This window comes from Erinaceus europaeus, chromosome 3, assembly GCF_950295315.1.
Source record: "Erinaceus europaeus chromosome 3, mEriEur2.1, whole genome shotgun sequence".
Taxonomy (NCBI): domain Eukaryota; kingdom Metazoa; phylum Chordata; class Mammalia; order Eulipotyphla; family Erinaceidae; genus Erinaceus; species Erinaceus europaeus.
The window spans coordinates 97,901,302-97,918,227 of NC_080164.1; the positions used below are offsets into that span (position 1 = coordinate 97,901,302).

Here is a 16,926-nt window from a genome sequence, read left to right on the forward strand (position 1 = left end):
TGCATGGCAAGAACCTCATACAGATGGAGTGAATTGAATTCTCCTAAGAATACTGCACCATATATTATGGGCTAACTTAGTACTTCTCCACTCATTCATTGGAAATGGAGTTGTGTCTTGACATTTCCTTGCATTTCTAAAACTTATCATATATCACCTGCCAACATCCATGTGCAGCAGAGAAGCAATTATAGAAGCCATACCTTCTATCTTCTGCACCCCCAAAATAATTTTTGTCCATACTCCCAGTGGGATAAAGAATTGGGAAGCTTCCAATGGAGGGGATGGGACACAGAACTCTGGTGGTGGGAACTATGTGGAACTGTACTCTTTGTTTTACAGTCTTCTTAATCATTATTAAACCACAGGGCCAGGTGGTGGTGCATCTGGTTACAAGAACCCAGGTTCAAGCCTCTTTTCCCCACCTACAGGGGGAAAGTTTCATGAGTGGTAAAACAGGGCTGCAGGTGTCTCTCTGTCTCTTTTCCTCTCTATCTTCTCCTCCCCTCTCAATTTCTGTCTGTCTCTGTCCAATAATAAATAAATAAATAAATAATATTTTTAAAACAAAGACATTATTAAATCACTAATAAAAAGTTAAAATCTAATCATATGTTAGTTTCAGGCTGACTGTATGCTAATGTAGTAAATCAGAATATGGCTGCATTTAGAGATGAGGACTTAAAAAGGTATTTAAAGTAAAAATGAGCTCACTGGAATAGTCCTTAATTCAATATGACTTGTACCTTTTTTTTTTAATTATTATTGCCACCAGGGTTATCACTGAGGCTTGGTGCTGGCACTGTGAATCCATCACTTCTGGTGGCCACTTTTTCCTTTTTTTTTCTTTTCTATTTTATTTTTACCTGACAGAACAGAGAGAAATTGAGAGTGAAGGGGAAAGATAGAGGGGAAGACACCTGGAGACCTGCTTCACCGCTTGTGAAGCATCCTTGCTACAGGTGGGAAGTGGGGGCTTGAACCTGGGTCCTTGGATGAGTTCTAGCATGTAGTACCATGTGTGTTTAACCACCAAACTTCTACTCTCTCTTGTTCTACTCCATTTTATTCTCAACTGCTCTCTATTCTATCAAATGTTTCTGTTCTTTTTTCCAGCCATGACATTATCTCCCCAGACAATAACTTGAATCCACCTGCATATCAGACTTCAGGCTCAGAGAAAAAAAAAAAAAGACTAGTATAGCCACAGGCCCTTTGGAATATAACTAAAATATGCCTACTAGCTATCTACAAGATGGGGTACCCCCAACTCTTCATCTGCACTATTCCAGCCTTTAGGTCCATGATTGTTCAACAGTTTGGCTTTGTATGTTAACTCTCTTTTCAACCACCAGGTTCCAGATGCTAGCATGATGCGAACCAAACTTCCCTGGACAGACAACCCCACCAATGTGTCCTGGAGCTCCGGTTCCCCAGAGCCCTACCCTACTAGGGAAAGAGAGAGGCAGGCTGGGAGTATGGATCGACCTGTCAATGTCCATGTTCAGCAGGGAAGCAATTACAGAAGCCAGATCCCACAATGACCTTGGGTCCATACTCCCAGAGGGTTAAAGAATAGGAAAGCTATTAGGGGAGGAGATGGGATACATAGATCTGGTGGTGGGAATTGTGTGGAGTTGTACCCCTCTTATTCTATGGTTTTGTCAGTGTTTCCTTTTCATAATAAATAAATAAATAAAATTTAAAAAAGAAACCCTAGCAAACAAAAACACTATCATTTCATTATTTAAACACTTAAATTGATTTTGAACCAAAAGTGACCTGTATCTCTTTCCAAAAGAGTTTGTTTCTGTCGTAAAATCCACCGAAATCCTGATACTGCCGAAGAAGTTCAATTGGAGGCTGGGAGCCATAGCGATCCAGTCTGGGCATGTTTAAGTCGTCAACAAAAATCACAACTCGTTTGTTTCCTGGTGCTCCTGGAGAAAAGAAATCAACTTAAGAATTAAGGACTGTCTTTGGAAAATAACAGAAAACATACAGAATTCCACAGGTTCCAGAACAAGCAGAAATAAAGATTTCAAGGAGTAGGGAAGGGTCTGGGTGGTGGCACACCTGGTTGAGCGCATGTGTTACAATGCACAAGGACCTGAGTTGAGGTCCCTTTCCTACCTGCAGGGGGAAAGCTTTGTGAGTCGTGAAGCAGGTGTCTCTCTGTTTCTCTCCCTATCCTGCCACTTCCCTCTGGATTTTTGGCTGTCTCTATCCAATAAATAAGTAAATAAATAAATAAATAAATATAATACCATAAATTTTTAACAAAAGGAACAGAGGAAAGGTTCCTCATAGTCTTATAAGGAGCTCAAAATGACAATAGTTTATTAGCATTATATTCACATTAGCTAGGAAGTTATTTTCCTCTGATACCCAATGATTAGAATTAACTATAACACACTTGACTTCACCCCATTATACTGCCTGTAATGGTCCCAACTAAAGTGATTCTACCTGTGCCATCATGCCAGGTCATGTTGCTACTGCCTGTTTGCTGTGAATCTTATCCAGAGATGCCAACCCTGAGATGCCAGCCTCCGAACTTCTTTTGCCTGATGAGATCTTTCCTAATACAATGTATACTACCTAATTCCATTTTGGCTTGCACATTTTTCCAACTAAGTTACAGGTCCTAAATACAGCCTAGGGCCTATGGTATATGTGTTCATGTTTCCATAAATTAGGGACATGTTTATACCTTACAGTAAAACTGCCTAATAGTCTTCTGTCATTAGATCTAATAAGCTTGGCAACCTAGAATGAGCTAAAGAAGGCATCATAAATTCTTCAATCTAGTATTTATTACTTATCCCCAAACATCTTCTCCGACCCTCTATTTCATTTCCCTCATTTACTTTAGCTATTCAAATAATTATACAAGAGATAGGAAATAAGGCTTACTCTTTTTTCAATATATTCTGAGGGCACTGACATTATTGCCATCACTTGACAATCTTTAGAAGTAACACTATATATATATGCCTAACAAGTAAAGTACAGCTTTTGTCCCTAATAAACTTGAGATTTACTACCAAAAACCTAGGTCTATCACTTTTCAACTCTTAACTATACTCTGTACATCTGTAATGTTGACTTGGACATAACAAATACTATTCAAGGACTTAATAAGTGGAAAAAAGTTTAAGCTTGTCAGATAAAGAAGGATTCCCCTAACTGGAAAGAGACTGGTTTACTCAATGATGGCTATTTTGGCCAAGACCAGGCTACCCCATCACCAGGGGTCCTACTCAGGGAATCCTTGGATTCCCACATAGATACTATGGGCCTAGTTCTCTAATAGAGCCCTCTCTCCACCATCACTGGTCACTTTTGTCAGGAATGTCATTATAAGCCCTCTTGTGGGCCTCTCCAGGACCTTGCCCTCACTACAAATTATCAATGGTAAGGACTGCCCCACTCTACAAAGAGAGGCTGGGTCACCTGCTTTTCAGCCACCATGTTGCAGCTGCTACCATGTATGGTTCCATCCTAACCTCCCTGGGCAGATTACCTCATCAATGTGTCCCAGGAACTCACCTCTCCAGAGTCATACCCCACTAGGAAAGAGAGAAACAGCCTGGGGGTATGGATGCATCTGCCAATTCCCATGTCCAGTAGAGAAGCAATTACAGAAGCCAGAATTCTTTCCTTTGACACCCAAAAAGATACACTTGAAATTGACTTTTATGCATAGTGATATGTAGTGATTCATTTTCACTTGTTTGTACATTTCAATACATTCCTCAAACTAGGATAATTGATATACAGCAAATCTATAGCCAACATCATACTCAGTGGTGAAAAACTGAAAGCTTCCTTCCCCCATTATCACCACTACTATTCCACATAATCTTGGAAACTTTGGCCACAGAAAGCAAAGGAATGAAAGGAATAAAAATGACAGAGATTGAAAGAGAAGTTAAACTGTCACCATTACAAATGATATGATTATATATACAGAAAAATGCCAAAGGGAGCTGGGTGGTGGTGCACCTGGTTGAGTGTACATGTTACATTGCACTTGAACCCAGGTTCAAGCCCCTGGTCCCCACCTGCAGGGGGAAACCTTTGCGAATGGTGAAGCAGTGTTGCAGTTGTTTCTTTGTCTCTCCCTCTCTATCCCCCCCTCCCCTCTTGATTTCTGGTTGTCTCTATCCAATAAACAAATAAAGATAATTTTTAAAAAGGAGAGCCTTTCTTACTGGGCAGGCCTCCTGATATTAAAAAAAAAAAGCCAAGGAAGAAAACTCCTGGAAATTATTTAACAACATATTAATAGTAAAGTGACAGATTAGGATATCAATACATAAAAATCAGTGGCACTGCTCTATGCAAACACAAATTAGAAGAAAACACTCAGAAATCAATCCCCTTTTCTATTGTTTTTCTAGCAAAAACAATAAAATATTTGAAAAAGAAGCTAACAAAGTAAGTAAAAGATTTGCACACTGAAAACTATGTCACTCTTCAAGGAAACAGAGATACAAGAAATGGAAAGATATCTCATGCTCAGGGACTGGAAGGATTCATAGTCAAAATGACCATCCCATGCAAAGCCATATACAGGCTTAATGCCATCCTCATCAAGATATCACCAGTTTCCTTTAAGTGGATATAAGAAAAGCTACAAGAATGTATCTGGAACCAGAAAATACCTATGATTGCCAAAGCAACCCTGAGAAAAAAGAGTAAGACTGGAGGCATCATACTTGCTGACCTCAAACTATACTATAGAGTTTCTGTAATCAGAATTCTCTGGTACTGGAACAGAAATAGACACATAATCAGCACAATAGAATTAAGAGCCCAGAAACAATCCCCCATACCTACGGAAAATTCATTTTTGATGGGGGGGGGGGTCCAAAACAGTAAATGGAGAAAGGAGAGTCACTTCAACAAATGGAGGAATGTTCTGAGTTCAAGATGATGCTTTTTTGCTTGTCAGTAGTGAGATACTTAGCTATCTGGTAAATAGCTAAGGGGGTAAAACCACTAGTACAATCACCTTTAAAAATAAGAAAAACATAGAAATATCCAATTGTAATCTTAGTACATGTACTGGTTTATGAGCTTAACAAATAATTTATATGAGATTAGTGAAATTATAGTTCTTACCCAGAATATTTTTCCTTTTCCTTTCCAGTTTTGATTCAATGATCTCTTGTGTTCTTACAGATGAAGTCTGAGCAGAAAAATTTAGATAAACAGGAACATATCCAGCTGATTCTTGAATTCTATTTAGCAATCCTTTGGCAATCACAGTCTTTAAATAAAAAAAGGTTAATTGAATTTACATTCAGAATTGTTTCTTCCTATTGTATCTAGCAGCAATAATGCTTTTAAATTTTTTATTACTTTATTTAAGAGTTTCTCCAAAATTATAAAACTTCAGAGGTATAGTTTCACAACTATACATGATCACTGTAAGTTAGCACACCTTTCACCAAAGTCCTGTCTATCTTCCTGCACTTTCCAAAAAAGACACCTTCGTTCGTACAAAGTCCAAGAGATAGCTTGGTTACCATTGTTTGTGAAAATTCATTGTGTTATTTATCTCAGAAATAGGACAAAACGGAATAAAACCATATTGAAATATTTTCTCTTCTTGTCCCAAGATTCCTTTAATTGCATTTATTAGAACCAACTTATTAGCTCTAACCCAGCAAAAAGCTTTATTACAGTTTCATAGTGAAATTCAATTTGGGTACTACTCAAATCAACTTGACAACAAGTATTCATGAAGGACTCAAATTCCTTTTTAGAAACATTTTAAAAAGAAAACAGACAATCTCTGGTTATGTGTACTCTCTGAAACCAAGAAGATAAACAATTATCATTTTCCTCATGCTTTTCTTTTCTTTCTTTCTTTTTTTTTTTACAACACCATTGCTACTATGGGACACAGTGACTTTTTATAAATACTTTCCTGGGGTTACAAATGGCCACAGTGAATTTCCATCCTAAGTTGAGTAATGCTAGGCCCATAAATTCTAGGGGGTACAATGTAAAAACCCCAAACATGAAATATTGGTTCACAAGGTCCTCTGGATTATATAGCACTGATACATAAAAAAACCTGAAAAATATATTTAAAAACCTGAAAAACTCAGGAATAATTCTCAAGGTCAATAGAGATTTAATATAATTACATTCATTCCTCATGGATGAGATTAAAAATCAAAAGCTCCCCAGAGAAATTATGTATTTTTAATGGGTTTACAATTCTAAGTCTACCATATCCTTACTTTTGAGAAGGACTTTTTTCCCCATCTCTTTTTAAAAAATATTTGTTTATTTATTTTTGTTGCCTTATTTATTTACTTATTCCCTTCAGTTGTCCTTGTTATTTTATTGTTGTAGTTGTTGTTGGACAGGACAGAGAGAAATGGAGAGAGGAGGGGAAGACAGAGAGGGGGAGAGAAAGATAGACACCTGCAGACCTGCTTCACCACTTGTGAAGCTACTCCCCTGCAGGTGGGGAGCCAGGGGTTCGAACCGGGATCCTTATGCTGCTCCTTGTGCTTTGTGCCATGTGCGCTTAACCCACTGCACTATTGCCCAACTCCCTTTTTCCCATCTCTTACACTGCACTGTTTGAGGCTGCTTTTTTAAGGTAGTGACACAGAATGAGAGAGGCAAAGACAGAGGGAGAAACACCACAATAGCAAAGTTTCCCTCCATGCAGTTGAGGTTAGACTTTGAACTGTATACACAGCAAAGTTGTGTAGATGCATTCACATCTACCATGTTTTCCCCTCAGGCAACTAGTTCCCGTGAGAGTTGGGACATTCTCGGAGTGCCTGTTCTGCCATGTTATGCTCTCAGGACATCGTCTATATCCCCGCGATATTTGGAGTGCTTTGGTTACTCCTCCCCCCTCCCATTCTCACGAGAGTTATCATCCTATCCTGGAGTGCTATGGTTACTCCTCCCCTTTCCCATTCTCATGAAAGCTACTCCTATAAAAACCCTTCGTTTTCCGCACCTCGCTCTCTTGCCAGCGCTTCACTCCGGTGTTCAGATGCAGGAAAGGTTACTGCGTGAGGCAGCCATTTTCGCTACCTCCACGTGGCCCAACCTGCTTCTCTAGCACCCAACTCTGAGGTGCCAGTGCAAATAAAGATTTGTGTTTCTTCTTCGCTCCGGACCCCTCCTCTCTCTCAACTCTGCAGCCTGCGCACAACAACATCTGGCTCAACAACATCTGGCGCTCAACGTGTCCTGCACTCACGCCCAGCCTGAGGTCCAGAAAAGCCGCCCAGACACAGGTAAGTGGAATCCGCCTGCCTCTGTGGCCCTGCGTTTCCCTCCACCATGGGATTTTTTCCATTTTATGAGGAGGTGTCCCAGACATTCTATCCTTCTCTCCTGGGACAGGCTTTCGATCTCAGAGACGCTTTAATTTTCGCTACACCGTGGGTTCTCATGGCTATATTTACTATTTTCAGGATATGTACAAAGGCCTCCTGCCAAAAGGTTAAGTGACCTTGAGGCTGAGATACAGGAGTTAAAGGATATTTGCTTAAGACTTAAACACCCTAAGCAATCTGCAGTCAGCCCCAAAACCGCTGCCTCCGGAGACACATGTTCGGTTTCTCCTGCGGCAGCTTCCGCTTCCATGACCCCTCCCCCCACTGCCCCTGGAGACACGTGTCTGCTTTCTTCTGCAGCGGCTTCTGCTTCCACGACCCCTCCCCCCACAGCCCCCGCAGACACGTGTTCGGCTGCTCCTTTGACCCCTCCCCCAGCTCTCCCCACAGACACAGGTTCGGTTTCTCTTGCTGCGGCTTCCACTTCTTTGACTCCTCCCCCTGCTAATACTTCATCATTAAGAGACCTTGTGGCTGAGATACGAGAGTTAAAGGATATTTTTTCAGCATTTAAGGACCTTAAACCATTTGCAGTCCACCCCAAGAACTCCATCCCCGTAGATACGTGTTCAGTTTCCCCTGCCACTACAGCAGTTTCTACAGCACCTTCCACTTCCATAGATCTCTCCCCAGTGTCATCGGACCAAATCCACACCTTCCCAGTAAACGTGGTCCCTTCTAAACAAAACCCTCAGTTGTGGCAGCCATACTCCTCTGAAGTTCTCCGAGCACTTAGGCAAGCGGTCAGGGAGGACGGAATGCACACTCCATGGACCAAGTCCGTTTTAAGGAGTCTTTACCACCATCTTAACACGCCCCAGGATTGGAAGGACCTGGCTCATGCTGCACTCCCAGACCCCCTCTACCTACAGTGGAAGGCATGCTTCCGCGATGAGTGCTCTAGACAGTACAGGAAAATAGTAACAAACAGGTAGAATGGGATTCTGATGCTTTGTTTGGAGAAGGAGCTTATGAATCTGGAGCTCAGCAGGCAGAAGCCAGGTTTCCAACTGGTTATTTTGAACAGGTACGCATCTCTGAAACACAAGCATGGGAAAGGGTGACCCCACCCAATGTAGATTCGTCAGTTCCCATTAACTCTCTTCGCCAAGGCACTGATGAATCATTAGCGAGCTTCATCTCAAGGGTGAAGACAAGCTTAGAGAGAAAGGTTTATAATCCTGACGTCCGCTCACTACTCCTGTGCTCTATTGTCTGGGAAGGCATGATACCACAATTCTGTCAGGCATGCCTTAATCTTAAACACCTACACCCAGATAATTGGATTTTAGCAACACAGGAACTTACATCAGGCAATTATGGGGCATCTGCTATGACACAGGTTTATGCAGTTACCCCATGTAATCAAAACGGGGCCTGCTTTCAGTGCGGTCGCCAAGGACATTGGTGTAACCAATGTCCTGATATGCTGCGACCATGTCTCCAGTCAGGGAAACCCCGCCTCCAGTTAGATCGACCACGCCTCCAGTCAGAGCAACCCCCCTTTCCGTCAGGGAGCCAGAGGCCACATACTGTTTATCCAAGATGTTGTAAGGCACCGGCCACGTGGTGGCTAAACCAGTAAAGTGGTAAACAACTTTACAGAAGTTGGACGATTCAACTTCACAGACTGCGTGCTGTACACGTGAACTGTTTTATGATTGGTAGAAGGCTGCATGATCTATGAATGCTGTATGCTTGCTTAATGCCCATTGGCTGACTATGTAACAGTGAAAGGTACTTAAGGTGGCCATAAGAAGGAAATAAAGGGAATTGAGGAAGAAGACTCTGGTGTCCGTGTCGTTGTTGCGGGCCGACAGCGACACAGACTTTACACACTGTTGCCCTGGGCATTAGATAAAAGGAAAGGGGGAGATGCTGGGAAATTGTGCAGATGCATTCACATCTGCCATGTTTTCCCCTCAGGCTACTAGTTCCCGTGAGAGTTGGGACATTCTTGGAGTGCCTGTTCCGCCATGTTATGCCCTCAGGACATTGTCTATATCCCCGTGATATTTGGAGTGCTTTGGTTACTCCTCCCCCCTCCCATTCTCACGAGAGTTATCATCCTATCCTGGAGTGCTATGGTTACTCCTCCCCCTTCCCATTCTCGTGAAAGCTACTCCTATAAAAACCCTTTGTTTTCCGCACCTCGCTCTCTTGCCAGCGCTTCACTCCAGTGTTCAGATGCAGGAAAGGTTACTGTGTGAGGCGGCCATTTTCGCTACCTCCACGTGGCCCAACCTGCTTCTCTAGCACCCAACTCTGAGGTTCCAGTGCAAATAAATATTTGTGTTTCCTCTTCGCTCCAGACCCCATCTCTCATCTCTGCGGCCTTTACACAACAACATCTGGCTCAACAACAGCAAAGCAGCACATTATCCCAATGAGCTATTTTGCCAGCACTGGACAGAACTTCCTGTCCAATGTAGGCCAGCCCTCTTTCCTTCCTTCCTTCCTTCCTTCCTCCCTTCCTTCCTCCCTCCCTTCCCTCCCTTTTTTGCTTCCTTCTTTCCTCTTCCTTTCACCTTCACTTGGACTAGGTGCCAGCACTATGAATCCACTGGTCTTGGCAGCCATTTCTTTTATTGGATAGGACAGAGAAAAATTGAGAGAGGAAGGGGAGATAGAGGGAGAGAGAAAGACAGACACGTGCAGACCTGCTTCACTGCTTGTGAAGCATTCCCCTCTGTAGGTGAGGAGTGGGGCCTCGAACCTGAAGCCTTGTATGGGTCCTTGGGCTTAGTACTATGTGTGCTTAACTGAGTGCATCACCGCCATCCCTCTAGGATTCTTACCTTTCCAACTCCAGTTATCCCAGTAAACAGCACTGATCGATGGACTGCCAGTAGCTTTTCCATTAGGTACCCAAAACGCACTGTGTCAGCTGTGGGAACAAGCATTTCAAAGAATGGAACATCTCGGTTGTATTTGAAGGTGGGTATTATTCGTTCCCATGGGTCCAGCCGTTTGGTGTCAAAGTCCATGTGAATGCTCCACAGATCTCCAGAACTGGGAAGCTAGGAATAAAACTAAATATCACTCTCAGTAGGACTGATATGCTGCAATAGAAACAGTCTCGCAGAAATAAAGGCAGTCAGAAGATAGAAATAAAGTCAAAATTCTTTGCAGAGAAGTATTTGTTTAGGGTAATAGAATATAACTCTTTAAACATAATCCTCTAACAATGCATGAAAAGATGTGTTAGTGATGTTAAAATCCTGTATTAGACGTGTAGAGCATTTTAATTCACGTCCTATCTAGGGTTTTACTCCAAGTTCTGTTCTTGGTGTTGTGGGGAAGTGCCTAGTCTCTACCTTCAGTAATCTTCAAATCCACATGGGTGACACAAGCACATTAGTAATATCTCAAGGTGTGGGAAAAGAGTATAGAGGTCTCATGTTTTCTCCAAGTGAGCCATCTCCCCAAATCTCCATATTGTTACCACCCTAGAAATGATCTAACCCCGCTCCTCTGGGCTTTTTTGGGAGGCTTTATTGTGTATCAAGATAGATAAAATCCTTGGTAATTAGCAACTGAATTCAGTCTCCAACCTTGCACCCCTATCCAGAGGCCAAGGGGATAGGACTGGAAGCTTCAATTTTCTAATAACATGGTTGATTCTTCTGGAAGCCAATCCCTAACTGAAAATGTTTCCAAAAGTCACCTCCTTCCAAATAAGTCACCTTGATTGCTATAATCACAAAGAAAACTCCAAGGGTTTGGGGAACTATGGGTCAGGAAGTATAGATGAAAATTAAGTATTCGTGGAGGATATATCTTATTGATCATCAGGAGTTTTAAAATACATTTACCCTTTATTTTCTTTGTATACTCACAAGGAATCCTAAAAAATTTTAATACAATAAATGCTATTCATGGTTAACATAAATTATTTTAGAAACAATTTTAATAAAATTTTATATTTTCAGAAGGGCTGGGTGGTGGAATACCTGGTTGAGCACACGTTAAAATGCTCAAGAATGAGGCAGGAAGATGGCGGACTGAGAAGCTGCTAGTGGCTTGAGCTCTGATCACATCTTCTGGAAATGGTAGGATTTTCTGCCTTTAGCAGGCCAGTCAATAAGGGGTCCTAGTGGTGACACCAAGGAGGTGACTATAACTTAATTTGGGTTAAGAATTAGAGTAGAGGTGGCACGGACTAGCGGGTGGGCTGCTCCAGACTTCCCAGGCTGCGGCAGGCAAGGCGGGTGCGCCGGGCACTGTCCTCGGCCCGGGAAGGCGGCTCCTCCGCCTGTTGCAGAGTGCTGCTGGGCAGCTGGCAGAGGACCGGGAGGGATCACTGTAGCTCGGGGGCTTTCTCTTGGGAGTCTCCGGGGACGACCGAAACCCTGAGGCGGATCCGAGGACATCCTTGAGTACAGCTCTCATTGGATCAAAAGGACTTGGAGCTAGTTTTCATCTTTGAGAAATCCTTTAAAAAAGCTTCGGGGGGGGGGGGTTTCCCGGAAGATGGCGGACTGAGAAGCTGCTAGTGGCTGAGTTCTGACCACATCTCCTGGAAACGGTAGGATTTTCTGCCTTTAGCAAGCCAGCTAATAAGGGGTCTTAGCAGCGACACCAAGGAGGGGACTATAACTTAATTTGGGTTAAGAATTAGAGTAGGGAAAAAAGGAAGAAAAAAAAAAGGAAAAAAAATTTTTTTTCTTCCTTTTAATTTTCAAACATACCTCCTTCCTGGCCCCCCCCCCCCCATAACCAGTCCTTTTCTTTACCAAATTCCTGTCCCACCAGGGAATATCATTAATTCTAAGTCTATACCCTTCTGAAACCTCTGGACTTTTTTCTTTCTAAGTAGTCAACACACCCACCTCACCCTGCATAGCTAATTAAATAATTAAAAATAAATACATTAAAAAGAAAAACCCTTTCCTTTCACTGCCCTTTTATGACTGTTCTTTTTCTTATCTTTTTATTTTTTTCTCTCTCTCTTTCTTTTTTTTTCTTTTTCTCATTCTTGTCATCCCTTCTTCCTTAATCCTACAGCTTCCAAAGTCACAGCCCCCAGCCCCCACACCAACAAACAGTGTGCTTTTTTGAATTCACTGATACACATTTGGGAATTTCCTTTCACTGCTCTTTAATTACAGCTCTTTTTCTTATCTTTTACCTTTTCTCTCTCTTGTCTCTCTCTCTCTCTTTTTTTTTTTTAATCTTGTCATACACTTCTTCCTTCTTCTTTGCCTTTCTGAATTTGTGAATTATTTTGGGGAAGAAATCTGACTCAGAATGGACGCTCTATGTGGGTATCTCTGCTCTAGTTCCCATTCCCCTCTTATTACCCCTAGAATATACAGTGGATAGTAGATTTGCATAACTGTCTATTCTTGCTATCCTTTCTTTCTTTTCTCTTTATTCACTGGGATTTGGTTACTATTTTTTCACAGACTGGAAAAATTGTTTGGCTAACTGGTAACGATTAAACTACTTCAATACTTGCTTCAGTTGCTACTGTAATTCCTGAGGATGGTGAGTGCAATTGTCATAAAGGTATTTAGTACAGTGTTACTTGTACTCAAGACACAACAACTGAGGAACAACAGAGCATATAAAAAAAAGAAATACATAAATCAAAAAAATGGGTAGATCAAAAACAAATAAAACTGCTACTCCAATGAATGAAGACAAGAGCCCAGAAGAAACTATAAATCAGCCAGAAGTAACTATAGATAAGAAAAGTATGCAAGCAATAATAAACTTATTAATCACAGAAATGAAAACAACATTGGAAGAAAGGAATGGCAGTATTAGGGAAACAACAGTTGAGACCCCCAAGGAAAATACTGATTATCTTGAGGCAATTAGAGAACTGAAAGCTGAAATAGCTTTAATGAAGAAAGAAGCTGAGGCAAGGGAAAGCAGACTAACAGAAGCAGAAAACAGAATTAGTCAGACAGAGGATGACTGAAAGAAAACGAAGAAAGAGGTGAAAAAGCCTCAAAAGAGATTGAGAGACACTGAAAATAACAACAGAGACATATGGGATGATCTCAAAAGAAGTAACATTCGTATAATTGGCCTGCCGGAGGAAGAAAGAGAGGAAGGGGAAGCAAACATTCTAGAGGAAATAATAGAAGAAAACTTCCCAGACCTCAATAACAGAAAGGACATCAAGATTCAAGAGGCCCAGAGAGTACCAAACAGAATCAACCCAGACCTGAAGACACCAAGACACATCATAGTGACAACGAGAAGAAGTAAGGATAAAGAAAGGATCCTAAAGGCTGCAGGAGAGAAACAAAAAGTCACATACAGAAGAAAACCCATAAGATTATCTGCAGACTTCTCCACTCAAACTCTAAAAGCCAGAAGGGAATGGCAAGATATCTATCAAGCCCTGAAATAAAAAGGGTTTCAACCAAGGATAATATATCCTGCTAGACTTTCATTCAAACTAGATGGAGGGATCAAAACCTTCTTAGATAAACAACAGTTAAGGAGGCAACCATCACCAAGCTAGCCCTGAAAGAGGTTCTAAAAGACCTCTTATAAACAAGAACATCACTATAATACTGGCAATATATCAGAGCAAACAAAAATTTTTTTTGAACAATGGCACTACAATACATTAAATCTATAATATCAATAAACATCAATGGCTTAAACTCACCCATCAAAAGGCACAGGGTGGGGGGATGGATCGGAAAACATAACCCAACCATATGCTGCTTGCAAGAATCCCATCTGTCACAACAAGATAAACACAGACTTAAAATGAAAGGATGGAAAACTATCATACAGGCTAATGGACCATAAAAAAGGGCAGGAACAGCCATTCTCATCTCAGACACGATAGATTTTAAATTAAATAAAGTAATAAAAGATAGGCAAGGACATTACATAATGATTAGAGGATCAATCAGCCAAGAAGACTTAACAATCATTAAGATCTATGCACCCAATGAGGGACCATCTAATTCGTCAAGCGCCTACTGAAAGAATTTCAAAAATACATCAATAGTAATACAATAATAGTGGGAGACTTCAATACTCCACTCTCACACTTAGACAGATCAACAAGGCAGAGAACCAACAAAGATACAAGAGAACTGAATTAAGATATTGACAGACTAGACCTCTTGGACATTTTCAGACTCCTCCACCCCAAAAAACTGGAATGCACCTTCTTTTCAAATCCACATAACACATACTCAAGGATAGACCACATGTTAGGCCACAAAGACAGCATCAATAAATTCAAGAGCATTGAAATCTTCTAGTATCTTCTCAGATCACAGTGGAGTAAAACTAACATTTAACAACAAACAGAAAATTATTAAAAGTCACAGAATTTGGAAACTAAACAACATACTCCTTAAGAACCACTTGGTCAGAGACTCACTGAAGCAGGAAATTCAAATGTTCCTGGAAACAAATGAAAATGAAGACACAACCTATCAAAATATTTGGGACACAGCTAAAGCAGTACTGAGAGGGAAACTTATAGCCATACAATCACATATTAAACACCAAGAAGAAGCTAAAATGAATGACCTTACTGCACATCTCAAGGACTTAGAGGAAGAGGAACAAAGGAACCCTAAAGCAACCAGAAGGACAGAAATCACTAAAGTTAGAGCAGAAATAAACAACATCGAAAATAAAAGAACCATACAAAAGATCAATGAAGCCAAATGTTGGTTCTTTGAAAGATTAAATAAAATTGACAAACCCCTAGCCAGACTAACCAAACAAAAAAGAGAGAAGACTCAAATTAATAGAATTGTAAGTGATGTTGGAGATATCACAACTGACACCACAGAAATCCAGAAAATCCTGTAAAACTTCTATAAAGAACTATATGCCACCAAGTTAGAGAATCTGGAAGAAATGGAACAATTCATAGAAACATATGCCCTTCCAAAACTGAACCAAGAAGAACTACAAAATCTAAATGCACCATTCACAGACAAAGAAATTGAAGCCGTTATTAACAATCTCCCCAACAACAAAAGTCCTGGACCAGATGGCTTCACAAATGAATTCCACAAAACGTTCAGGAAACAGTTAATTCCCATACTTCTTAAGCTATTCCATTCTTCTTCTTCTAGTGTTTGCCCTTCTTCCGTAGATAGTCAACAGCATCAGGTTGAGCCTGATGTAAAGTTTCGAGACCTCCTTTGAATCTGGAGAGGTGGCAGTCGTTGACTATGTGGGTCACAGTCTGTCTGGAGCCTCAGGGGCAGTTCAGGTCGTCTCTGGCTCCCCAGCGATGGAACACAGCGGCGCACTGGCCATGGCCTGTTTGATAGTGATTGAGGAGAGCCCAATCATAACGTGCTAGGTCAAAGCCGGGTTGACGCTTGCAGGGTTATGTGATGAGGTGTTTGTTCTTTACCTCAGCTGACTGCCAGCTCTGTTTCCAAGAGACTGGAACAGAGAAGTTCAGTGTAGGCATAGGGGACCAGATTGGGTGACGAGACGTCAAGCGTTGAACAGGGTGGGCGAAGATATCTGTGTATATTGGCAAGTCCGGCCGAGCGTAGACGTGGGAAATGAACTTAGATGATGCTGCATCCCGATGAATATCTGGCGGCGCAATGTTGCTAAGAACTGGCAGCCATGGAACCGGGGTGGAACGGATGGTTCCAGAAATTATCCTCATGGAGGAATAAAATTTGGAATCGACCAAGTGGACATGGGGGCTACGGAACCATACTGGGGCACAGTATTCTGCAGTGGAATAGCATAATGCCAGAGATGATGATCGTAGTGTGGAAGCGCTCGCGCCCCGTGAGGAGCTGGCCAGTCTTGCAATGATGTTATTCCTCGTGCCCACCTTTGCTGCAGTTTTTATGAGATGTTTGTGAAATGACAGAGTGCGATCGAGAGTAACGCCAAGATAGACTGGCTGGGCTTCATGCTGGATTCTCGTATCGCCAAGCTGCACATTAAGCTCACGCGTGGCCAAGGCATGGTGTAGATGGAAAACAGATGATTCCGTTTTTGCAGTGATAGGAATTAGTTGCCATTTTTTACAGTAATCAGATATCACAGACATGTCTTTCGTGAGTGTTTCCTCAAGGATGTCGAACTTTGATGCCTGAGTTGCACAGCAGATGTCATCGGCGTAGATGAACTTCCTTGAAGAAGTTTCTGGGAGGTCATTGATGTAAATATTAAATAGCGTAGGAGCCAGAACAGAGCCCTGTGGGAGGCCACTTGAGACAAGTCTCCATCTGCTAGACTTGTCACCCAGATGTACCCGGAATCTTCTGTTTTGGAGAAGAAACGGTATAGTGTTGGCCACCCATGGGGGCAGGCATCTTGAGATCTTGACCAGGAGACCACAGTGCCAGACCGTGTCATAGGCTGCTGTGAGATCAACAAAGACAGCACCCATCTTTAAATTCTTCTGGAATCCATTTTCAATGTAAGTTGAGAGGGCCAGGGCTTGTTCGCAGGTAAATCTTCCTGGGCGGAAACCAGCCTGGGCGGGTGATAGGAATTTCTCTGTAAGATGAGAAATATGTGACAGAAGCAGCCTCTCAAGGAGTTTGTAACACACGGAGAGGAGAGA

General features: G+C 41.8%; 1 protein-coding gene across 1 annotated transcript in view; it reads right to left on the reverse strand.

The window, feature by feature from the left end:
• The window catches only part of DNAH6 (dynein axonemal heavy chain 6), a 307,800-nt gene that overhangs the window by 152,075 nt on the left and 138,799 nt on the right, over nt 1–16,926 (reverse strand). Inside the window, exons 37-39 of the mRNA XM_060187710.1 lie at nt 10,184–10,405; nt 5,131–5,278; nt 1,783–1,940 (exon numbers count right to left, since the gene is read on the reverse strand). Of these exons, the coding sequence (XP_060043693.1) occupies nt 1,783–1,940; nt 5,131–5,278; nt 10,184–10,405 (528 nt within the window). The remainder of the gene's footprint in view (nt 1–1,782; nt 1,941–5,130; nt 5,279–10,183; nt 10,406–16,926) is intronic.